This window comes from Physella acuta, unplaced genomic scaffold (assembly GCF_028476545.2).
Source record: "Physella acuta isolate Inbredline_101_S28 unplaced genomic scaffold, ASM2847654v3 ptg000258l, whole genome shotgun sequence".
Classification (NCBI taxonomy): domain Eukaryota; kingdom Metazoa; phylum Mollusca; class Gastropoda; family Physidae; genus Physella; species Physella acuta.
The window spans coordinates 1005583-1032094 of record NW_026731777.1 but is presented as its reverse complement, the minus strand read 5'-3'; the positions used below and the strand labels follow the sequence as shown (position 1 = coordinate 1032094).

General features: G+C 35.5%; 2 protein-coding genes across 2 annotated transcripts; both read right to left on the bottom strand.

Moving 5' to 3' along the window:
- Positions 1-1692: 1692 nt before the first annotated feature.
- On the bottom strand, positions 1693-4694 carry LOC131938862 (uncharacterized). Its single transcript, XM_059297086.1, has 5 exons — positions 4670-4694; positions 3978-4174; positions 3338-3472; positions 2431-2504; positions 1693-1846 (listed from the first exon to the last, which is right to left on the bottom strand). Exons 1-5 carry the CDS (start codon positions 4692-4694, stop codon positions 1693-1695), a joined length of 585 nt encoding a protein of 194 aa, XP_059153069.1.
- Positions 4695-10990: 6296 nt separating this feature from the next.
- On the bottom strand, positions 10991-25779 carry LOC131938861 (uncharacterized). The gene is made up of 8 exons (XM_059297085.1): positions 25714-25779; positions 25310-25488; positions 24874-25037; positions 24534-24689; positions 23784-23980; positions 21143-21277; positions 20831-20904; positions 10991-11144 (listed from the first exon to the last, which is right to left on the bottom strand). Exons 1-8 carry the CDS (start codon positions 25777-25779, stop codon positions 10991-10993), a joined length of 1125 nt encoding a protein of 374 aa, XP_059153068.1.
- Positions 25780-26512: the final 733 nt, after the last annotated feature.

The following is a 26512-nucleotide window of genomic DNA, read 5'->3' as shown; positions in this document are numbered from 1 at the left end:
TTCTTCTGGATGATTCGCTCAGTTTTCACGTAATTATCTCATAACGAGTCTCACGTTTTTAAATTGGATGTTCTCTGTTGATAAGTAATGTTAAAATTCTATGTAAATAGCGACTTGCACTTAATGTAAACAAAGCACCACAAATCAATAAATTATTGTAGATTTAAACTACATGCAATCATTATTTTACAACTACTTTTGTGTATAAATCTAACGCCTATTTATTATTTCTTTCTTTTTTAAAACTTTTAATTATTTGTTAAACAAAAGCTACGAGAATGTAGGCTATATAACTGTTTACATTTTAAATATGTAAAACTGTTTTTAAAAAGTACGTATTTTACTATTCAGGCCACTAGATTGAACTAAGATTAAAATAGTTCAACTATGGTTTTAATTGAAAGTTATATAAACAACAGCAAAGTGTATATATATATATATATATATATATATATATATATATATATATATAACATTGATTAATTGCTAAAAATAATTTCGAATACGAATGTAAATCAGAATAAATGTTAAAGAAAATAAACTAATTGGACTAATTAAATTAATTTTATAAACATGTATTTTCTGTAGTTAAACTAGCAATAGCTATAGAAGTCATCCTCTGCTAAATATGTCTTTTAACACCCATTAAACTCATCAAGCTAATATTCCCTAATAAATTATACGATTATTTTCTGCAATTGTGTAACTTCTGTCTCCTGACTTATTAGTTGAATCAACAAGATTAAATGCGGCTAATCGAAGTTCTGTACACCATGCTTCACACGAGCCTATGACAGAATATTGATGTCCTGTGAAGGACAGTTAGTTGATAATTTTTTTATGTGGATCATATTAAAATGTAAACATTTGAATCTACTTTAATAAGGTCCATTCTTTCAAATGACATCTAAAAAGTAAAGAAAGTGAATTAAAAAAATTCAACCTGTAGTAATGGAATTGCTTACTATTAAAACAATGTACGAATGTAAAATGAAAAATGTTGTTAGCCTAAGTAGCGGAAGATAGTATATCGTTTTGTAATGTTTGAAAACATTTTCTATAAATTGTTGTACACTTGTTTACTTGACGTTTAAATAAAATATTATAACTACTATTTTTATTCCTTTCTACAATATTTTCTATAAAGAGATTTTATTGTTGTAATTGTTTCCCTTGACAATGTTTACATTCAAATATGGGAAATGATTCACTCTAAATGCATTTGAAATTACTTCTTCTGCTTTGGTCTCTAAATATTATTATTATCATTATTATACAAATCCAGGGTTTCTTTCAAACATTGTTCTCGTGTGGGTAACTTAAAACCACCGAGTGGCGTTGGAAGGGATGGAACTACCCCGTTTCTGGTATTGTTTTCATCATTGCTAGTGTTCTAGAACTAATGACATCCATGCTATTGCTCTAGAACTGTTGACATCTACTATGGCTCCTGAGCTAACCCTCTGTCTAAGATCTCAACAAACCATCCACAATCAGCTTCACGTTTCCATAGTTGTCTCTTCATCAGGCTCATCATGACATTGATAAATTGATTGTAAGTCTGAACTTTTAAGTTTTAAATCCAATAATTAAACGGACACATTTTTATGTAGAAATAAAAAAAAAATATTTTGTGTAGAACAGTGTTTAAATAACGATCTAAAACCACCAACCGTTTCAGACTGGCGAGTTTTATTTGACTGCTTGACCGTTCAGTGTGACGTCACATGAGATCGGACATCGCGTCATAATATCTTTGATGGCTGTCGTGTACTTCTCCTCGTCATCAATCATTTCACAGTTCAAACCTAGCGACAAAGTGTCCAGATTTGTGCACGGCTGTAAACTGTGGACACACAGGTAGAGTAGAAATATCATTACATACATGTATGACACACATCAGAACCTCATATCCTATCTGACACGCCAAGCATGTTGTAGTACACAAACTGTACTTGTGTCCAGAAAAGGGACTCTAGGATGTCGCTGAGCACAACCAGCTCTGATGGGTACCTGACTCAAAGGTACCTGAATCCAACCCACGAAACGATGATTGTACCTGACTCTAGTCCACCCAGCTCTGATGGGTACCTGACTCTACTCCACCCAGCTCCTTCCCAACGTGATTCAGGTACCTGTCTAATTGTTGGGCACGGTGCACGCTAAACCATTTCGTCATATACAGAGTTCAAGAAACATACACATACAAACTCTACTTCATCTGATAAGATTATCTCATACAAAAGTTTGCTCCATAGATTTAACCAATCCAACAGTCATACAACTATTAAAATATATGAATTTAATCTTGCAGAACTCTCGACCATATGTTTTGATACTTACACATCAAACAACTAATTCATTTTTAGCCTACAAATGTATTTAACAGCCTGAAACCACAGTTAGAACAACAATAAAATGTTTACCTACCTTTTGAATATCGTATCAATGCATTCCATGTCTAGACGAACATCAGTTTGTAGATCAAGATGATGTAAAGTTTCCTGCAAACACAGACCAATTATATGAGTAAAAAATTCATAAAAAACGTTTTAATAACAAGCTTTTATGTAATAATGCACTAAAAAGTAGAAAATAAATTATAGACTACTATTTAAATAACTATAAAGAAAAGCGTGGGTCACTTTAGTATCTATTGGATACCTTTACTAATGTTAAGGAAGACACCCACGCTTTTCTTTATAGTTATTTAAATAGTAGTCTATAATTTATTTTCTACTTTTTAGTGCATTATTACATAAAAGCTTGTTATAAACCGTTTTTTTATGAATTTTTTTTCAGTACTTTACATGTTTTATTTACAATAGAGTTACATGACTAAAAACCATTGCGCGCCTACTGAACGTGATGGCGCAGCTATTGAACGTACCGTGATGGCGCAGCTATTGAACGTGATAACGCGTGTGGTGTGGTTGGCTAGACATGCCTACTAATTCGGTCCAAATTTTAATTGATTCATAAAAAATTAATTAGGCATCCAATTAAGTCAAATTTAATTTCAGATTGCATTGTCTTCATGTCTTGACCCACGTGTCAACTGTGAATCGTATCGGTCAAGTAGAAGTGTCCGAATTTTCACTCCGGCGTTTCGATCTAGACAGACTGACGACTGACGACAGACTTACGAGGAAGTGAGTTAAATAAAAGCTTGTAAAAATCATGAGTGTTGTTGCATTAAGTTTCAGGAACTTCAATTAATTTAACGCTGATTCCAGGCAATAGCATTTTCGCCTCGGATCTTTGTATTTCTACCATTCAGTAACGTGAATGTACTAAATGAAAGGTCTGTACCAAGTGTGAAGCTGATCCCCCTCACCTGAAAGTTTTGTCCCATATGTTGAAAGAACTTCACTATGTTCTCTATAGCGATGACACTGCCAGATGTCCACTGGACTTGATAGAGCGGCATGGATGGTGTTAGCATCAATGTCGTGTCTTGGAAGTACGACTCCTGAATGGAATTATTTTCAAGACTTACTTTGGAATTCTGTATAGAATTGTGATTTATCCACTTGGAAATAATACTCTGTAACGCAGTGTTAAAAAATAAACAATATATATAGGTCTAGCGATTTGTCGGACAGATGTAGTAGAGTTCATATGTTAATCGATCTAGGCTTATGAAAGGAGATGTAGCCAGCACTTTGCCTACTCGTCTTTAATTCTTAATATGAGTTAGGTACCCATCAGAGTTCTACTGACTTGAACCCTGGATTAAAACTCGAGACTTTCGGATTCACAGCCTACTGCTCTACCGCCGTCCCTTGTTACTCTGACTAAAATAATGAACAGAAGGTAAGCTACGTGTTTATCTTCTTTACTAAAAGCGTCTGTGTTAAAACGGTTACCAGACCGATATGAGTTTTAATTTAATAGCAAAATAAACTGAGTTATTTTTTTTGTTTTTAAAATATTGTTATAATGAAGGTTTTTTTTTTTACTAAACACCAGCTCACAGATTTGGGTTTGATACAAAATATGACTCTGAGCTCAGGACAAGCCGCTGTAAGGTTCTCCCACGCTGTAGGGGTGGTGCTACTCTCGAGATTTGGGGGCTTGTCTACACGAACTGTGATCACCTTCAGGCTGGTTGTTGTCCTGGCTAAGCTGAGCAGCAGGTCATCTTCCAAATAACCGTAGCTGAGGTCAAGTTCTGAAAGTCACAAGGTCTCTCGTTATGTTCCATATGGTGAGTCGACTAGAGCAGAAACCAAGTCAATTATTAAGTACACATAGCGTCAGTCTTAAGAGAACTGCGCGATCATGTTCTTATCAGAGCTGGATGGACAAGATCTCATCAGAGCTAGGGGGTCAACATCTTATCAGAGCTTGGTAGTCAAGGTCAGAGCTAAAGTATTCAAGGTATTGTTGGAGTTTGGTGAAGGTCTTATCAGAGCTAGGTGGTCAAGATCTCATCACAGCTAGGTGGTCAAGATTTTATCAGGGTTGAGTAGTCAAGGTTTTATTAGGTCAGGCTTTTGTTATAGTTGGTGGTCAACATCTTGTCAGAGTTGGGTGGTCAAGGTTTTTTATCAAAGCCGGCTGGTGGGTGTCGTTTTAAAACTGGATGGACTGCTACATTGAAGGTGTTTTCCAATCTTCTGACCTTATACCCAGTGATGCAAAACTAGAGATAACCAGTGCTCACGTCCATGTAGATTTATAGCCACCATCATTAGCTATCATACTACTTAATAGTAAAACGAATATTTGTTTATTATTGAAAATATTATTAATAATTTTTACTATTTTAAAAATGAAAAAGACCAGACAAAATCAAACTAATCCTTTAACTGAAAAATGACGTCGTTCAACCCACCTGACAACTTGCTGAAACCTGCGATGGCGCTTCGAAATTGTGGAAGAAAAGTCAAATCTTTCAAGCTAACGAGCCTGTAGATCGCAAGTTTCTGTAGCGTGTTGGTACAGTTTTTACTTGCAGCATTCAGCAGTTTCATACCTTGAAATATTTAAGTAAAGTTTCCATTTTTATTTTAAATAGTTTAATCATGTTTTGAGAAAAATAAGCATTTTATTGTTTTGATTTTCGATGCATTAAAAGTATAATAATGCTCAGCCCACAATCCACTGACTGAAATGAGGTCGACTGTTGATACCACCACAATAAAATCTAACTAAATACAAACCTGGTCAACACTCAACGTCTTGTTAACACCCAACTTCTTGTTAACACCTAACGTCTTGTTAACACCCAACGTCTTGTTAACACCCAACGTCTTGTTAACACCTAACGTCTTGTTAACACCCAATGTCTTGTTAACACTTAACGTCTTGTTAACACCCAACGTTAGACTGTCCATACTGACCTTCATTTACGGTAAAACAAGCATTGCCACGGTGTTTGACAGACTTTTGGCTGTTGCTGAGGTCAAGGACACGAAGCTGCTGCTGGTCCTCTAAAACTTTGGTCAAGAGTTCAGCGACCTCTGAAAATGACCTTGACTTAGCGCCTATGCCACGGATTTCCAAACTGCAGATATTGGTTAGCTTGAAGGTCCAAATTTGATGGTTGCGTGAGTTCAATAAGTTGGCCAAAAATTGGTACAGCTTTGCTGTATAGGATGCACGGCCTCTCTTTGCTTTAAAAAACGAAAAAATACACATGTACATTTGTAGTCGACTGGTTCGTACATAGACACACACCTCCACCACTATTTGTGTGACTTACCACACAAATGGCAACCACTCGCTCTACATTCTACGTTGATGTGACGTAACGTTTTGCCGGTCATTTTCATGAACGTGATCGCTTTCTCATCACTCTCGGGGGCGAAAATAAAATCTCCGGACTCCCACACGGACGGCACTGAAAGTGGACGGAGCCAGGACTTGCAGGTGAGGGCGGCGTGGTACTTGTCGCTGTTGCTCAGGTAACGGAAGACGTGCAGCAAAATGTCGTACGGCAGCTGGCTCCAGTCTGGCTGATTATCAAATATGAATACCTGGAAAAAAATATATGATATTACTATACCATATTGCTTCAAAATGTTGAATTTATTAAAAATATATATCTGCACAGATTTGAGTAAAACAATTAATAAAAAGGTTTTTTTCCGAGATATTTGAACTATCACGTCGTACCAAAGTGAATCATCGGGTAATAGTTTAGGTTCAATGAAAACAAATTGAAATGTAGTCTTTTACGCAAAATCGTATTTTTAAGTTATCAACATAATCATTTTATATTGTTTATTCATAAAACATTACATGTCTAAATTTTTTAATGCTTGAGTTTAGTATTTTTTACTGCTATTTTAAAGACACAATTTGACAAATATACTTTTTTCCATGTAAAAACATAATAATCGAAGTGATGTCGTCAAACTTGGTAAGGTCACTTGAGTACGTGTTTATAAGGTAAACCTTATGGCTTTGGCCAACCTACCAATTGCCTGAACTATATAGGACAATATCGGAAGTGAGTATGTGACACTATAGGACTCTAAAGAACGTGACAAATAGGACAATATCGGACGTGAGGATGTGACACTATAGGACACTAAAGAACGTGAGAAATGGACAATATAGGACGTGGGTATAGGACACTGTAGGACGTGAGTATTGGACAATATCGGACACGGTAAGACGTCAGAATACTACTCCATAGGACACAATAGGACATGAGTATAGGAAACTATAGGGCGTGAATGTAGGACATTATAGGACACTAACGGACTTGAGTATTAGACACCATAGGGCGTGAATAAATTTCACTATAGGACGTTAGTGTAGGACACTATAAGACGTAGGTGTAGGACACTATAAGACGTGAATATAGGACAATATAAGACGTGAGTATAGGACACTATAAGACGTGAGTATAGGACAATATAGGATGTGACTAAAGGACACTAGAGGAAGTAAGTATATGACTCTATAAAACGTGAGTATAGGAGACTATAACACACTATTTGAAGTGTCTTTACCTGTTCATTAACACGGCCAACAAATTCTTCTGCAACTTGTTTTAGTCTTGTGATGTTGAACAAAGACATGCCGCACTATTGGTCTGAGGCCGTTTGCTTCTCGATGTTATTTAATTTTTTTTTTCTTTTTAAATTACTAGGAAGATGAAATTATCATAAAATTACCCTACACACGCCATTGTTTACATTATGTTGAAATGGATGCGCTACGCAATTTTTGATGACGTTTATCTAATGATTTAAAATGAAAGCACTTTGTAATCTAAAACTTGAATTTGAATCCTATAATTATTTTAGAGGGTTGTTTTTAAAAACTTATTAGATTAGGATAAAAACTTCCGATTGTGTTTATTTTATTACATTTTTACGAAATAGATTTGTGTTTTATAATTACTCTTGCAATTATTTTCCTTCACAATATAATTAACTTTTTAAATCAATTTATTACTTTGGGTCGGAGTTGAGGAGCGATATTTTGACCACTTCTACCAGAACGATTGCGTTCAACTTTGACGCGTGGGTCAAGACTTGGTGACAATGCAATGTGAATTAAAATTGTATGAATTGTATGGATTAATTAATGTTTAAAGATTTAAATTTGGATTGTGTTATAAAAAAATAAATAAGCCTGGAGTAATCTCCCCTGCATTTTCTCGAATATTCTTGTTTAACACTACGGGGGATGACAACTCGGGATATAGACATGATTTTTAATCCATTTTTCCCACGTTTTCTTTAACTTGCTTTCTCTGTTTGTGTGTTTGTTTGTCTTTCCAATCAAATCTTGCGATCGAAATTTCTGGCACTTCCCAGTTAGCTAGCGCGCTGAAATTTTCAGGGAAGCTTTCTTTTGGATGACCATTGAATATTCAATTGTTATTATTACTAAATTGATCAATGGAAACATTTTATTGAGCATTTTAGACCGCTATATAATCTATATATATAATTCTCCTCTGCTAGCCATTACAAAAAAAAACCAGCGACGCGTACCTCGCGCGCAGTGAAGCGAACGATCACATGTCGCCACAGGCTTAGGGGCAGAGAATTTAGCTTGAACCGAGTTTAAACTTACAGGAGGTAGGCCAGTTTGGGGGAGACGATATGGTCGAGTGGTTGGGCACACGATTGCTATCCCACTCGACACGGGTTCAAATCTATGTGTTCTAGTCAGTAACGTATTCAAACAACGTGTTTTTTACGAGTTGTCTTTTTACGAGTTGTCTTTTTACGAGTTGTCTTTTTACGAGTTGTCTTTTTACGAGTTGTCCTTTTACGAGTTGTCTTCGTTTACCCAAAAAAAGTGAAAAGATAAAATCGATAGCAAGATTTTAATGCAAACAAACAGACAAAGACTAAAAAGTAGAAAATAATAATCATTAAAAAAGTTTTAAAAAACCCACGTTTTCTGATTGAACTAAAAAGTAGAAAATAAATGCTATAGGCCCTACATCACAATAATGCAAGCGATCACTCTACTATAAGCGAGCAAAAACGTGGGGCGCCGTGATTTTCTTACAGTTTCTAATACTGTTGACTCTCTACAAGCTCCCTAATAAAAGTCAATAGTATTATCTAATCAATAGTAATATAACTTTTACTTCGGCGCCCCACGTTTTTGCTCGCTTATAGTAGAGTGATCGTGTTGTTGTGATTAGATTTAATTGAATTTTTTTTTCAAAACCCGATCAGGCCAGAAAAGAGTATCCTATGTTCGTATTGTGTTTGTATATATATATATATATATATATATATATATATATATATATATATATATATATATATATATATATATATATATATATATATATATATATATATATATATATATATATATATATCATATATATATATATATATATATATATGATTTTTCGCGGGGTGGCCCATTTTTTCTAGTTCCGCCACTGGTTTGAATTTGTCTTTCCTGGTTCTTTTAAAACAATAAATCGGGTCACAAAGTTAATTGAAACAAAACAAAAAGAGTCGAGAAGATATGTTTGATGTTTCCTTTATCATAGACCTTACAAAACTATAAAGACTATGCTTAAATTGTAGCTCTCCATTTCAGGATCAGAAGATCAACAAGTTTTATGAAGACATCATTGGCAAGATTTTCTAACCAAACCTGGGAAGCTTCGTTTTATCACACATCTTCTTCTGGATAATTGGCTCAGTTTTTAATTAATTATCTCATAACGAATCTCACTTTTTTAAATTGGATGTACTCTGTTGAAAGTAATATCCAAACTCTATGTGCACAGCGACTTTCACATAATGTAAACAAAGCACCACAAATCAATAAATTATTGTAGATTTAAACTACAACAAATCATTATTTTACAACTACTTTTGTGTATAAATCTAACGCCTATTTATTATTTATTTCTTTTTTAAACTTTTAATTATTTGTTAAACAAAAGCTACGAGAATGTAGACTATATAATTGTATAAATTTTAAATACGTAAAACTGTTTTTAAAATTTACGTATTTTATTATTAAGGCCACTAAAATAGTTCAACTGTTGTTTTATATAAACAACAAAAAAGCCACGGGTGCTTTGACCATAGGGGCTTTGACCATAGGGGGTTTGACCACAGCGGGGCTTTGACCATAGCGGGATTTGATCATATGGGGTTTGACCATAGGGGGTTAAGCTAATATTAAGCTAATATTCCCTAATAAATTATACGATTATTTTCTGAAATTGTGTAACTTCTGTCTCCTGACTAATTAGTTGAATCAACAAGATTAAATGCGGCTAATCTGTACACCATGCTACACACGAGCCTATGACAGAATATTGATGTTCTGTGAAGGACAGTTAGTTGATAATTTTTTTGTGTGGATCATATTAAAATGAAAACCGCTATTTGAATCTACTTTAATATGGTCCATTCTTTCAAATGAGATCTAAAAAGTAAAGAAAAAGACTTAAAAACTTCAACCTGTAGTAATGGAAGTGCTTACTATTGAAACAGTGTACGAATATAAAATGATAAATGTTGTTAGCCTACGTAGCGGAAGATAGTATATCGTTTTGAAATGTTTAAAAACATTTTCTCTAAATTGTTGTACACTTGTCTACTTGACGTTTAAATAAAATATTATAACTACTGTTTTTATTCTATTCTACAATGTTTTCATAATTGTTTCAATAAAGGGATTTCATTGTTGTAATTGCTTCACTTAACAATGTTTACATTCAAATATGGGAAATAATACTCTCTTAACGCATTTGAAACTACTTCTTCTGCTTTGGTCTCTAAATATTATTATTATCATTATTATACAAATCCAGGGTTTCTTTCAGACAGTTATCTCGTGTGGGTAACTTAGAGTGACGTTCGAGGGGGTGGAAGTACCCCTTTTCTAGTATTGTTTCATCAATGCCAGTGTTCTAGAACTACAGACATCCATGCTATTGCTTTGAACTGTAGACCTTCATCTATAGTTCTAGAACTGTTGATCTCCATGCTATTGTTCTTGAACTGCAGAGATCTACTATGGCTCCAGTGCTAACCCTCTGTCTAAGAGCTCAAAAAACCATCCCCAACCAGCTTCACGTCTCAATAATTGTCTTTCCATCTAGCTCATCATAAAAGTTTCCCTTTCAAACCTGACAGTCTATGGGGCAAGTGTAGTAGAGTTCATTTGTTTCTGTGACCTCGGCATATGAAGAGATAGTGTGGTCAGCACTATGCCCAGCCGCCTTTACTTTCCCTAACAGGAGTTAGGTACCCATCAGAGTTGGGTGGACTCAGGGACGGTCTACTGATGTGAACCCGGATTCGAACTCGAGACTTACGGGTTAGCAGTCCAGCTCTCTACCGCTAGACCACTCCGTCCCACCTAGCTCATCATGGCATTGATAAATTGATTGTAAGTCAGAACTTTTTAGATTTAAATCCAATTATTAAACGGATGAATTTTTATGTAGAAATAAAAAACAGAAGATGTTGTGTAGAACATTGTTTTAATAACGATCTAAAACCACCAACCGTTTCAAAACTGACGAGTGTTATTTGACTGCTTGACCGTTCAGTATGACATCACATGAGACCGGACATCGCGTCATGACATCTCTGATGGCTGTCGTGTACATCTCCTCGTCATCACTCATGTCACAGGTCAAACCTAGCGACAAGGTGTCCAGATTTGTGCACGGCTGTAAACTGTGGACACAAAGGTAGGGTAGAAATAGCATTACGTACATGTATGACACACATCAGAACCTCATATCCTATCTGACACGCCAAGCATGTTGTAGTACACAAACTGTACTTGTGTCCAGAAAAGGGACTCTAGGATGTCGCTGAGCACAACCAGCTCTGATGGGTACCTGACTCAAAGGTACCTGACTCCAACCCACGAAACGATAATGGTACCTGTCTCTAGTCCACTCAGCTCTTATGGGTAACTGACTCTAGTCCACTCAGCTCTAATGGGTACCTGACTCTTCTCCACCCAGCTCTGATGGGTACCTGACTCTAGTCTACCCAGCTCTGATGGGTACCTGACTCTAGTCTACCCAGCTCTGATGGGTACCTGACTCTAGTCCACCAAGCTCTGATGGTACCTGACTCTACTCCACCCAGCTTTTTCCCCAGCGTGAGTCAGATACCTGTCTAACTGTTGGGCACGGTGCACGCTACACCATTTAGTCATATACTGAGTTCAAGAAACATACACATACAAACTCTACTTCATCTGATAAGATTATCGCATAGAAAGTTTGCTTCATTGATTTAACCAACCCAACAGTCATACAACTATTAGAAAATATGCATTTAATCTTGCAGCACCCTCGACCATGTTTTACTACTTACAAATCAAACAACTAATACATTTTTAGCCTACAAAATGTGTTTAAGAGCCTGAAACCACAGCCAAAACAACAATAAAATCTTCACCTACCCTTTAAACATCGCATCAATGCATTCCATATCTAAACGAACATCAGTTTCTAGATAAAGATGGTGTAAAGTTTCCTGTAAATACAGACTAATTATATGAGTAAAAATCATGAGTGTTGTTGCATTAAGTTTCAGGAACTTTAATTAGTTTAACGCTGATTCAAGGCAATAGCTTTTTCGGCTCGGATCTTTGTATTTCTACCATTCAGTAACGTGAATTTACTAAATGAGAGGTGTGTAGCCAGTGTGAAGCTGATCCCCCTCACCTGAAAATTTTGTCCCATATGTTGAAAGAACGTCTCTAAGTCCTCTATAGCGATGACACTGCCAGATTTCCACTTGACTTGATAGAGCGGCATGGACGGTGTTAGCATCAATGTCGTGTCTTGGAAGTACGACTCCTGAATGGAATTATTTTCAAGACTTACTTTAAAATGTTGTATAGAATTGTGATTTCTCAACTTGGAAATAATACTCTGTAACTCAATGTTAAAAAGTAAAGAATAATTGTAGGCCTAGCGATCCGTTGGGCAAAGAGTTCATATGTTAATTCGCCTCGACTCATATTCAGAATTAAAGACGAGTAGGCAAAGTGCTGACTACTCCTCCCTTTCATGAGTTAGGTACCCATCAGAGTTGGTTGGACTTAGAGACGTTCTATGGATCTTGAACCATGAATTTGAACTCGAGACTTTTGGGTTAACAGCCTAGTGCTCTACCACCTTCCCATGTTACTCTGACTAAAATAATGAACAGGAGGTAAGCTACGTGTTTATCTACTATACTAAAAGCGTCTGTGTTAAAACAGTTACCAGGCCGACATAAATTTAATTTAATAGCTAAAGTAATTTGATGTTATTTTTGTTTTCAAAATATTGTTGTACTGAAGGTTTTTTTTTAATAAACAAAATCTCACAGATTTGGGTTTGATGAAAAATATGACTCTGAGCTCAGGACATGCCGCTGTAAGGTTCTCCCACGCTTCAGGGGTGGTGCTACTCTCGAGATTTGGGGGCTTGTCTACACGAACTGTCATCACCTTCAGGCTGGTTGTTGTCGTGGCTAAGCTGAGCAGCAGGTCATCTTCCAAATAACCGTAGCTTAGGTCCAGGTCTGAAAGTCACAAGGTCTCTCGTTATGTGACAGTTGGTGAGTCGGCTAGAGCAGAAACCAAGTCAATTATTAAGTACACATAGCGTCAGTCTTAAGAGAACTGCGCGATCATGTTCTTATCAGAGCTGGATGGACAAGATCTCATCAGAGCTAGGGGGTCAACATCTTATCAGAGCTTGGTAGTCAAGGTCAGAGCTAAAGTATTCAAGGTATTGTTGGAGTTTGGTGAAGGTCTTATCAGAGCTAGGTGGTCAAGATCTCATCACAGCTAGGTGGTCAAGATTTTATCAGGGTTGAGTAGTCAAGGTTTTATTAGGTCAGGCTTTTGTTATAGTTGGTGGTCAACATCTTGTCAGAGTTGGGTTGTCAAGGTTTTTTATCAAAGCCGGCTGGTGGGTGTCGTTTTAAAACTGGATGGACTGCTACATTGAAGGTGTTTTCCAATCTTCTGACCTTATACCCAGTGATGCAAAACTAGAGATAACCAGTGCTCACGTCCATGTAGATTTATAGCCACCATCATTAGCTATCATACTACTTAATAGTAAAACGAATATTTGTTTATTATTGAAAATATTATTAATAATTTTTACTATTTTAAAAATGAAAAAGACCAGACAAAATCAAACTAATCCTTTAACTGAAAAATGACGTCGTTCAACCCACCTGACAACTTGCTGAAATCTGCGATGGCGCTTCGAAATTGTGGAAGAAAAGTCAAATCTTTCAAGCTAACGAGCCTGTAGATCGCAAGTTTCTGTAGCGTGTTGGTACAGTTTTTACTTGCAGCATTCAGCAGTTTCATACCTTGAAATATTTAAGTAAAGTTTCCATTTTTATTTTAAATAGTTTAATCATGTTTTGAGAAAAATAAGCATTTTATTGTTTTGATTTTCGATGCATTAAAAGTATAATAATGCTCAGCCCACAATCCACTGACTGAAATGAGGTCGACTGTTGATACCACCACAATAAAATCTAACTAAATACAAACCTGGTCAAGACTCAACGTCTTGTTAACACCTAACGTCTTGTTAACACCTAACGTCTTGTTAACACCTAACGTCTTGTTAACACCTAACGTCTTGTTAACACCTAACGTCTTGTTAACACCTAACGTCTTGTTAACACCTAACGTCTTGTTAACACCTAACGTCTTGTTAACACCTAACGTCTTGTTAACACCTAACGTCTTGTTAACACCTAACGTCGTGTTAACACCTAACGTCTTGTTAACACCTAACGTCTTGTTAACACCTAACGTCTTGTTAACACCCAACGTCTTGTTAACACCTAACGTCTTGTTAACACCTAACGTCTTGTTAACACCTAACGTCTTGTTAACACCTAACGTCTTGTTAACACCTAACGTCTTGTTAACACCTAACGTCTTGTTAACACCCAACGTCTTTTTAACACCCAATGTTAGACTGTCCATACTGACCTTCATTTACGGTAAAACAAGCATTGCCACGGTGTTTGACAGACTTTTGGCTGTTGCTGAGGTCAAGGACACGAAGCTGCTGTTGGTCGTATAAAACTTGGCCCAAGAGATGAGAGACCTCTGAAAATGACCTTGACTGTTCGCTTATGCCATTTATTTTCAAACTGCACAGATTGGTAAGCTTGAAGGTCAAAATCTGACGGTTGCGTGAGTTCAATAAGTTCGCTAGGATGCGCTGCGTTCATATCCTATAAAAACCAAGAGAGCACACATGTATGTTTGTTGTCGACTGGTTCGTACAAAGACGCACATTTCCACCATTATTGTGTGACTTACCCAAAGCATTGTAATCGCTCGCTCTACATTCTACGTTGATGTGACGTAATGTTTTCCCTCTGATTTTTACAAACCTGATGGCCTTCTCATCATTCTTGGAGTTAAAATTAAAATCTCCGGACTGCCATAAGGACGGCACTGAAAGTGGACGGAGCCAAGACTTGCAGGTGAGGGCGGCGTGGTACTTGTCGCTGTTGCTCAGGTAACGGAAGACGTTCAGCAGAATCTCGTACGGCAGCTGGCTCCAGTCAGGCTGATTATCAAGTACGATTACCTGGAAAAATATAAATATGTTATTGCTATATTATAAATATTGCTTCAAATAGTTAAATATATTAAAAATATATATCTGCACGGATTTGAGTAAAATAATTAATAAAAAGGGGTTAATCCGAGATATTTGAACTCTCACAGTGAGTATAAGACACAATAGGGTACTAAAGGGCGTGAGTATAGGACACTATACGAAACAATAGGACGTGTCTTTACCTGTTTCTGTACAAGGCCAAAAAATTCTGCAACTTTTTTGAGTCTTGTCATGTTTATCAACGACATGTCGCACTATTTAATTTAATTTTTTTCAAAAATAAAAGGGAAGATAAAATTCTTATACAATTTCCCTATATAAATTCCGCCATATTGGTTACAGGATGTTGAAATTAATGCGCTACACAATTTTTGATGACGTTTATCTAATGATTTAAAATGAAAGCACTTTGGAATTTTAAAAAAATGAATTCTTTAATGATTTTGGAGGGTTGTTTTTAAAAACATATTAGATTAGGCATCCGTTTGTGTTTTTTTATTACATTTTTACGACATCGATTTCAGTTGTATTAATTTTCTTTGATTTTTTTTTTCGTTCACAATGTAGGCCTAATTAATTTTTTCGGAGTTCGGAGTTGACCAGCGACATTTTGACCACTTCTACTACAACGATTGCATTCAACCTTGACAAGTGGGTCAAGACTTGGTGACAATGCAATGTGAATTTAAAGTTGTTAAAATTTTATTAATTAATGGAGACGACCGAGTTGACGAGAATCCATTAATCACATTGTTGACATGGATTAAAACATGTTTTTCTTTTGGATTTTTGCGTAAAAAAAAATTTAAAAATTCATAAAAAACGTTTTAATAACAAGCTTTTATGTAATAATGCACTAAAACGTAGAAAATAAATTATAGACTACTATTTAAATAACTATAACGAAAAGCGTTGGTCACTTTAGTATCTATTGAATACCTTTACTAATGTTAAGGAAGACACCCACGCTTTTCTTTATAGTTATTTAAATAATTGTCTATAATTTATTTTCTACTTTTTAGTGCATTATTACATAAAAGCTTGTTATTAAAACGTTTTTTATGATTTTTTTTTCAGTACTTTACATGTTTTATTTACAATAGAGTAACATGACTAAAAACCATTGCGCGCCTACTGAACGTGTTGGCGCAGCCATTGAACGTGATGACGCGTGTGGTGTGATTGGATAGACATGCCTACTAATTCGGTCCAAATTTTAATTAATTCATAAAAAATTAATTAGGCATCCAATTAAGTCAAATTTAATTTCAGATTGCATTGTCTTCGATCTAGACAGACAGACTGACGACTGACGACAGAGGGAGGGAGTTAAATAAAAGCTTGTAAAAATTAAATTTTAGGCCTTAAAATAATTCAGAAAATTTAATATTTTTACTTTCTCGTATATACGAAGTACGGAGAAAGTCTTGCAATCGTGCAAAAAAAAAAAATCGAGATTTTTTTCAAAATCTCGACGTTTTACACCTCACTGATACGGAAAAACATAATTTTGCAACCTTGTCCGAATGTCTGTGTGTCTGTGTGTGTGTGACTGTGTGTGTCTGTGTATGTGTAAACACGATAACTTGAGTACCGTTACAGCTAGGTTGTTGAAATTTCATATATAAATATATTATCAAAATCGTAGATCCGTTTGAACGTTTGAGCGATTTCCGATAAACGGAAGTGGAACTTTTTTTACTATGAATTTTTCAAAAGCATATAATGTAAGTACTATTTCAGATAGATACATAACATTTCATATAAAAGTAAAAGGTCTAATTCTCTGCCTTCTGTCAAGTTTTGAGTAATTTCCGTTGACCGGAAGTAGTAATTTACGCTATTTCCGATTTTTCAAAAAGACGCATTTGAATTTATAAAGTACTAATATTCCGCACTATTATGCACATTTGGCTTGGCGTTCACTTTGTGTGCAATTAGTGTTTCTACGAGATTCTATTCTATTTTAAAAAGTTTAAGAAATTCAAAATGGTTTAAAATTTTGTCTATATCCCGAGTTGCCATCCCACGTAGTGTTATATAAGAATATTAGGGGAGATCACTCCCTGTCTACAATATAACTTATTTTAGCCTATCAAATAGCAGGATGCCATTGTTTATATCGCCATTACACGTGAAAACCAAATAGTTTTTGCTTTTTTTTATTTAGTTACCAAAAATATTAAAAACAACAAATACATCCAATCTTTAGTAAATTCCGAAAAAAAAACCCAGACAGACAAGATTTTACAACCAGCTTCAAAGTTAACCGGAAACAAAACATGTTATTGAGAACGGATATTTTTATCCAGAATCGACATTTCAATCGGATTAATACACTGTGGTGACACATGGGTATATTGATACAGTGTCCTGGTCACATGGTATCGTTATATGACGCTACAACCGTTGTATACTGGTACATGTAAAGCACTAATTCACACGGTCCATGGTCCAGATAAAGTATTGCTCGCCTAAACGGATGGTGTGGTCAGCATGATGCCTATCAGCAGTTACCTTCCCCAACGTCAGCCAAGTACCCATCAGAGCTGAGTACACTCTACTTAAGCTCAGGATCCGAACTCGAGACTTACTTATTGTCAGTCAAACGCTCTGCCTTTCGTTCCATGTTGTATCTATCGATACAAAGACTGTATACATGCACTTTAATACTTTCACTGAGTTAAAAGTTACATATTTAGAAAATTGTCTATGATTATATTAAAAATGTAATAATCTATAGCATGCAACCAACGTTTTTCTCGTATTTGTCAAACGAATTTAGAATCATAATTCGTTTCAATAATTATCCAAATTGAGAACAGATGGGAGAGATTATCCTAAAGCTATTTATCCCATGGTAAGTTTTAGTGATATGATTTAATTCCATGGAAAGTTGTCAATGATTTGATTTTATCTAATGGTAAGTGTTAGTGATATGATTTCATTTCATGAAAAGTTGTTAATGATTTGATTTTACCCCATGGCAAGTTGTCAGGGAATAGATTTTATCCCACCGTGAATTGTCAGTGTTGATTTCATCTCATGGTAAGTTTGTAGTTTGATTTTGTCTTTCCTTGTTCTTTTAAAACAATAAATCGGCCCACAAAGTTAATTGAAACAAAACAAAAAGAGTCGAGAAGATATGTTTGATGTTTTCTTTATCATAGACCTTACACAACCATAATGACTATACTTAAATTTAAACTCTCCATTTCAGGATAAGAAAATCAACAAGTTTTATGAAGACATCATTGGCAAGATTTTCTAAACATGCCTGCGTAGCTGGGTTTTATCACACATCTTCTCCTGGATACTAGGCTCAGTTTTCACTTAATTATCTCATAACGAGTCTCACTTTTTTAAATTGGATGTACTCTGTTGAAATTAATATCATGTAAACAAAGCACCACAAATCAATAAATTTTTGTAGATTTAAACTACATGAAATCATTATTTACAACTACTTTTGTGTATAAATTTAACGCCTATTTATTATTTATTTCTTTTTTAAACGTTTAATTATTTGTTAAACAAAAGCTACGAGAATGTAGACTATGTAATTGTTTACTATTTAAATATGTAAAACTGTTTTCAAAGAGTACGTATTGTACTATTCAGGCCACTAGGTTGAACTAAGATTAAAATAGTTCAACTGTTGTTTTAATTGAAAGTTATATAAACAACAGAAAAGTATATATATATATATATATATATATATATATATATATATATATATATATATATATATATATATATATATATATATATATATATATATATATATATATATATATATAACATTGATTAATTGCTAAAAATAATTTCGAATACGAATGTAAATCAGAATAAATGATAAAGAAAATAAACTAATTGGACTATTTAAATTAATTTTATAAACAGGTATTTTCTGTAGTAAAACTAGCAATAGCTATAGAAGTCGTCCTCTGCTAAATATGTCTTTTAACACCCATTCAACTTATTAAACTAATATTCCCTAATAAATTACGCGATGATTTTTTGCAATTGTGTAACTTCTGTCTCCTGACTAATTAGTTGAATCAACAAGATTAAATGCGGCTAATCGAAGTTCTGTACACCGTGCTACACACGAACCTACGACAGAATATTGATTTTCTGTAGAATATTGATTTTCTGTGAAGGACAACTAGTTGAAATTTTTTGTGTGGATCATATTAAAATGTAAACCGCTCTTTGAATCTACTTTAATAAGGTCCATTCTTTCAAATGTGATCTAAAAAGTAAAGAAAGTGACTAAAAAACTTCAACCCGTAGTAATGGAAGGGCTTACTATTAAACCAATGTACGGATGTAAAATGAAAAATGTTGTTAGCCTAAGTAGCGAAAGCTAGTATATCTTTTTTAAATGTTTGAAAACATTTTCTATAAACTGTTGTACACTTGTCTACTTGACGGTTAAATAAAGTATAATAACTACTGTTTTTATTCATTTCTACATTTTTTTCCGTATTGTTTCAAGAAAGAGTTTTCAATGTTGAAAAAATTTTTCCCTTGTCAATGTCCACATTCAAATATGGGAAATAATTCACTCTAAATGCATTTGAAACTACTTCTTCTGCTCTGGTCTCTAAATTGTATTATTATCATTATTTTATAAATCCAGGATTTCTTTCAGACATTCTCGTGTGGGTAACTTAAAACCACCGAGTCGCGTTGGAAGGGGTGGAAGTACCCCGTTTCTAGTATTGTTTTCATAATTGCTAGTGATCTAGAACTGATGACATCCATGCTATTGCTCTAGAACTGTTGACATTTACTATAGCTCTAGCGCTAACCCTCTGTCTAAGATCTCAACAAACCATCCCTTATCAGCTTCACGTTTCAAGAGTTGTCTCTTCATCTAGCTCATCATTGTATTGATGAATTGATTGTAAGTCGGAACTTTTAAGTTTTAAATCCAATAATCAAACTTATAAATTTTATGTAGAAATAAAAAAAAAACAGAAGATTTTGTGTAGAACATTGTTTTAATAACGATCTAAAACCATTTGTGAACTGGTCCAACATGGTGAACTCTCCTGACCCCACCAACCGTGTCAGACTGACCAGTTTTATTTGACTGCTTGACCGTTCAGTGTGACGTCACATGAGACCGGACATCGCGTCATAACATCTCTGATGGCTGTCGTGTACATCTCCTCGTCATCACTCATGTCACAGGTCAAACCTAGCGAAAAGGTGTCTAGATTTGTGCACGGCTGTAAACTGTGGACACACAGGTAGGGCAGGAATAGCATTACATACATGTATGACACAGATTAGAAACTCATATCGTATCTAACACGCTACACATGTTGTAGCACACAAACTGTACTTGTGTCTAAAATAGGATATCGCTGAGCCCACCCCGCACTGATGGGTACCTGATTCTACTCCACCCACCTCGTTCCCCAACGTGAGTAAGAAACCTGTCTAACTGTTGGGCACGGTGCACGCTACACTATTTCGTCATATACTGAGTTCAAGAAACATACACATACAAACTCTACTTCATCTGATAAGATTATCTCATAGAAAGTTTGCTTCATTGATTTAACCAACCCAACAGTCATACAACTATTAGAACATATGCATTTAATCTTGCAGCACACTCGACCATATGTTTTACTACTTACAATTCAAACAACTAATAAATTTTTAGCCTACAAAATGTATTTAACAGCCTGAAATCACAACCAGAACAACACTAGAATGTTGACTTACCTTTTGAACATCGCATCAATGCATTCCATGTCTAGACGAACATCAGTTTGTAGGTAAAGATGATGTAAAGTTTCCTGTAAACATAGACATAATTATATGAGTAAAAATCATGGGTGTTGTTGCATTAAGTTTCAGGAACTACAATTAGTTAAACGCTGATTCCGCGCGAAAACATTTTCGGCTCAGCTATTTGTTAACAAAATATATATTTGTATTTTCTACAATTTAATAATGTGAATTGACTAAATGAAAGTTTTGTACCTAGTATTTACCACCCCCACCCTCTTCCCATGTTAAGCTGATCCCCCTCACCTGAAAGTTCTGTCCCACGTGTTGAAAGAACTCCTCTAAGTTCTCTATAGCGATGACACTGCCAGATTTCCACTTGACTTGATAGAGCGGCATGGATGGTGTTAGCATCAATGTCGTGTCTTGGAAGTACGACTCCTGAATGGAATTATTTTCAAGACTTAATTTGAAATTCTGTATTTAAGGGAACAAGATACCCATGTTTTCGATAAAATGTTAATTTTGCTACCCAAAATTTTTATTTCTTAATTCGATAAAAATACCTTTTATCTATCTAACCCGAACATTTCGGACTTCTACAGCTTACGGTTATTCGTTTATTGCGATGTGAAACATGGTACCCCCCGGCAAGTTTTCACACTACTACGCGGACAGCGGCTATCTTCGAGCGGGTATTACATCATTTATTGCCCGCGAGGCACCATAAACTTTACAGCAATCTAAGGGCCAAGCACTCGTGTACCCGCTGGTGTAGTGACCTTTTCTTTTGTTCTAAAAATAATTGGGATAGAAGTTGTTTTCTACAAAGTAAAATTTTATATTAAACTCCATTTAAGGGCATGCGCGTAAAATTTATGAATGGGAAGAGGTTCATTGATACGCTTGACCAATCATATTATAGTACAGTAAATCAAAATAATTCACGATAGGCTGCAACTAACCACGTGTGCTAGGCAGCCATCTTGTTTCTAGATAAACAAAACAATCGCCTGTCTCGTTTGTTTACCTCATTTGCGTATACTCTTCTATTTGTTGTTTTAAAGTTATACAACAACATTAAGTTTAATAATTGAAACTTTGCCTAGAAATGTACTGTTGATTATCACTGGAACAATATTAAACACTGTTGCGTACGCTTTAAAATTATACTAAGCTGAAACAATGCGTCATGGACATGACTATCAGTTTGAAGAATGTACTGTCCATCCCCTTTACCCCCTTCATTCCCTTCTCGCCATTCAACCAACGGCCGGTTTATAATCTTGTTACGGCATGCTGTGATAGGCTTGAACGCGTTCATCAGGCTTTACACCGGACTGTATACGACACATGTGTTAATGTGTATGCCCATCTCTCCGTATACGGCGTATAGGGTGTGCTAGCAACGAATGTAAATACTAGATAGTAGTAGATAGGATAGCTGAGAAGCATTCACTTAGGCCCTGTACTTGACCCTATCTACACAGATGTGTTATTCGCGGTTGAAAGAACATTGGTAATCTATGGCTCATCGGTTCTTCATGCACTATCCAGCGGTGGGGTGGATGGAGGGGCGTGTCTAGCCTCAAGCGTTGTACCCAGTGTTGTGTTGTAGGCTATTATCATAAGGCAATAAACTTGTGTAAGCTACAATTTGAGTAGAGAAAGACATTGTTTTGAAGTGAGAAGACCGGCTAACAAACAAAACTTTATCTGGTTTGATGATAGCTGTTCTGAGAATACCGCTCGATTGATAGGATGTGTAATACTTAATAGTCATACATTCATTACCTGTTGTATACATATTTTCTGCTTACATAGAAAAAATCTATCTAAAACTTACAACATAAATCAAAGCGTATTTTATTAGACAAATGGTTCTTCCACATATAACAAGACGTTTTTTTCTGTTTTCTATAAGAGAAAACGCACTGTGCCTTTTCCCGCTCTTCTTTTCACGTTTTCTCAACTTTGCATTTTTACTCAAAATTCGACATTCAAATCGCTAAGGCTTTGGAACCCTTTGTCATACAAGAATAAAACATTCCACGTGCGTTCAGCATTATACCATCTACAAAACTACGTTTGTACATTGAGTTTACTACAATACTTAAGGAAATATTGATATTTTTGTAACACCACCCCCTAATTTTTGTACATACATTTACGTAAAAATTTGTATAAAAAATTGAGTACAAGCTATCGCAATGAGTAAACGTAGAAATGTATAGTTTGGTTTGAGAAATCTAAATCTTTCATCCGTTTTTTTAAATCTCTTATAAGAACAAAGCCTTAGCGATTTGAAAAGGTGTTAGTTTTCACACCTTTTCGCTGTTTCCATGGCAACCAGTACTGCTATTGACGGCTATATATTATTTTTGTCTATAGTTTAACAACTATAATTATATGAACTTATTAAACATCCAGAAATGTGTTAAATAAAAAAAAAATTTTTATCCGTGGTGCCTATCCTTAATTGTGATTTCTCAACTTTGGAACAATAACTCAATGTTAAAAAGTAAAGAATAATTGTAGGCCTAGCAATCTGTTGGGCAGATGAAGTAGAGTTCATATGTTAATTGGCCTCGACTCATATTCAGAATTAAAGACGAGTAGGCAAAGTGCTGACTACTCCTCCCTTTCATGAGTTAGGTACCCATCAGATTTGGTTGGATTTAGAGACGTTCTACTGACTTGAACCTTGGATTTGAACTCGAGACTTTCGGATTAACAGCCTAGTGCTCTACCACCGTCCCATGTTAGTCTGACTAAAATAATGAACAGAAGGTAAGCTACTTGTTTATCTACTTTACTAAAAGCGGCTGTGTTAAAACGGTACCAGACCGACATAAATTTAATTTAATAGCAAAAGTAATTTGATGTTTTTTTTGTTTTTAAAATATTATTGTACTGAATGTTTTTTTTTTAATAAACAAAATCTCACAGTTATGGGTTTGATGAAAAATAGGACTCGGAGCTCAGGACATGCCGCTGTAAGATCCTCCCACGCTTCAGGGGTGGTGCTACTCTCGAAATTTGGGGGCTTGTCTACACGAACTGTGATCACCTTCAGGCTACTTGTTGTCGTGGCTAAGCTGAACAGCAGGTCATCTTCCAAATAACCGTAGCTGAGGTCCAGGTCTGAAAGTCACAAGGTCTCGCGTTATGTGGCATATGGTGAGTTGACTAGAGCAGTAACCAAGTCAAATATTACGTCGCATAGCCTTCCACTTGACTTGATAGAGCGGCATGGATGGTGAATTGATTGTGCGGTCATGTTCTTATCGGAGCTAGGTGGTCAAGGTCTTGTTAGTGTTGGATGGTCAAGACCTTATCAGAGCTAGGTGGTCAACATCTTGTCATTGTTGGGAAGTCAAAGTCTTGTCGAGGTTTTTTATCAAAACTGGCTGGTCAATGTCATTTTCAACATAGACGACTGCTACACTGAAAAGTGTTTGTCTACTCTCCAAACTAAACAACTAGTAAGGAAATATTAGAGATAACCAGTGCTCACGTCCCTGTAGAGTTATAACCACCATCATTAGCTACCATACTACGACATAGAAACACGAATGTTTGTTTATTATTGAAAGTATTATTAATAATTATGTACTTGTTTTAAATATGTTGAAGAACAGACTAAATCAAACTATTGATTTAACTTAAAAAAACGTCTTACAACTATTCAACCCACCTGACAACTTGCTGAAACCTGCGATGGCGCTTCGAAATTGTGGAAGAAATCTCAAGTTAATAGGGTAAATATCTTCCAAGCTAACGAACCTCGAGATCGTAAGTTTCTGTAGCGTGTTGGCACAGTTTTTACTAGCAGCATTCAACAGTCTCATACCTTGGAATATTTAAATAAAGTTTCCAGTTGTATTGTTAAATAGTTTAATCATGTTTTGAAAAAAAGCATGTTATTGTTTTGATTTTCGATGCATTAATACCAACACAATAAAATCTAACTAAATACAAACCGTGCAAGCACCCAACGTCTTTTTAACACCCAATGTTAGACTGTCCATACTGACCTTCATTTACGGTAAAACAATCATTGCCACGGTTGTTGACAGACTTTTGGCTGTTGCTGAGGTCAAGGACACGAAGCTGCTGCTGGTCGTACAAAACTTGGGTCAAGAGTTGAGCGACCTCTGAAAATGACCTTGACTTTCCGCTTAAGCCACCAATTTCCAAACTGCACAGATTGGTTAGCTTGAAGGTCAAAATCTGACGGTTGCGTGAGTTCAAAAAGTTCGCAAGGAATTGGTACAACAACTCTGTACAGGATGCGCTGACTTTATCTCCTTTAAAAACCAAGAGAGCACACATGTACATTTGTTGTCGACTGGTTCGTACAAAGACGCACACCTCCACCACTATTTGTGTGACTTACCCAAAGAATGGTAACCGTTCGCTCTACATTCTACGTTGATGTGACGTAATGTTTTCCCGTTGATTTTGACAAACCTGATGGCCTTCTCATCATTCTTGGAGTTAAAAACAAAATCTCCGGACTGCCGCAGGGACGGCACTGAGAGTAGACGGAGCCAGGACTTGCAGGTGAGGGCGGCGTGGTACTTGTCGCTGTTGCTAAGGTAACGGAAGACGTGCAGCAAAATGTCGTACGGCAGCTGGCTCCAGTCAGGCTGATTATCAAATACGATTACCCGGAAAAATATAAATATGGTATTGCTATATCATAAATATGGCTTCAAATAGTTAAATATATATCTGCACGGATTTGAGTAAAACAATTAATAAAAATGGGTTCATCCGAGATATTTGAACTATCACAGTGAGTATAAGACACTATAGGGTACTAAAGGTCGTGAGTATAGGACACTATACGAAACAATAGGACATGTCTTTACCTGTTTCTGTATAAGGCCAAAAAATTCTGCAACTTTTTTGAGTTGTGTGATGTTTAACAACGACATGTCGCAATATTGGGCTGTGGAAATTTGCTTCTCGATGTTATTTAATATTCGTTTTCAAAAATAAAAGGGAAAATCAAATTATTATAAAATTTCCCTATATAAATTCCGCCATATTGGTTACAGGATGTTGAAATAGATGCGCTACACAATTTTTGATGACGTTTATCGAATGATTTAAAATGAAAGCACTTTGGAATTTAAAACGTGAATTCTTTAATGATTTTGGAGGGTTGTTTTTAAAAACATATTAGATTAGGCATCCGTTTGTGTTTTTTTATTACATTTTTACGACATCGATTTCAGTTGTATTAATTTTCTTTGATTTTTTTTTTCGTTCACAATGTAGGCCTAATTAATTTTTTCGGAGTTCGGAGTTGACCAGCGACATTTTGACCACTTCTACTACAACGATTGCATTCAACCTTGACAAGTGGGTCAAGACTTGGTGACAATGCAATGTGAATTTAAAGTTGTTAAAATTTTATTAAATAATGGAGACGACAGAGTTGACGAGAATCCATCAATCATATTGTTGACATGGATTAAAACATGTTTTTCTTTTGGATTTTGCAATCAAGGCGACCGTAAAAAAATATAAAAAAAAAACTTAGGCCTTAAAATAATACAGAAAATTTAATATTTTTACTTTCTCGTAAATACGAAGTATAGAGAAAGTCTTGTAATCGTGCATTACAACTCACTGATACGGAAAAACATAATTTTGAATTCTTGT

What these genes read in the sequence shown, in the direction of transcription:
- LOC131938862 (XM_059297086.1), bottom strand. Translation starts at nt 4,694, where the DNA reads ATGGTGGCTATAAATCTACATGGAC. An exon ending in GGCTATAAATCTACATGGAC is followed by an intron (nt 4,175 to 4,669) that starts GTGAGCACTGGT and finishes TGTGACTTTCAG; the next exon opens with AACTTGACCTCAGCTACGGT. An exon ending in ATATGGGACAAAACTTTCAG is followed by an intron (nt 2,505 to 3,337) that starts GTGAGGGGGATC and finishes CTGTGTTTGCAG; the next exon opens with GAAACTTTACATCATCTTGA.
- LOC131938861 (XM_059297085.1), bottom strand. Translation starts at nt 25,779, where the DNA reads ATGTCGTTGTTAAACATCACACAACTCAAAAAAGTTGCAGAATTTTTT. An exon ending in TTTTCATCAAACCCATAACT is followed by an intron (nt 21,278 to 23,783) that starts GTGAGATTTTGT and finishes AATTCCATTCAG; the next exon opens with GAGTCGTACTTCCAAGACAC. An exon ending in ATTGATGCGATGTTCAAAAG is followed by an intron (nt 11,145 to 20,830) that starts GTAAGTCAACAT and finishes TTGTGTCCACAG; the next exon opens with TTTACAGCCGTGCACAAATC.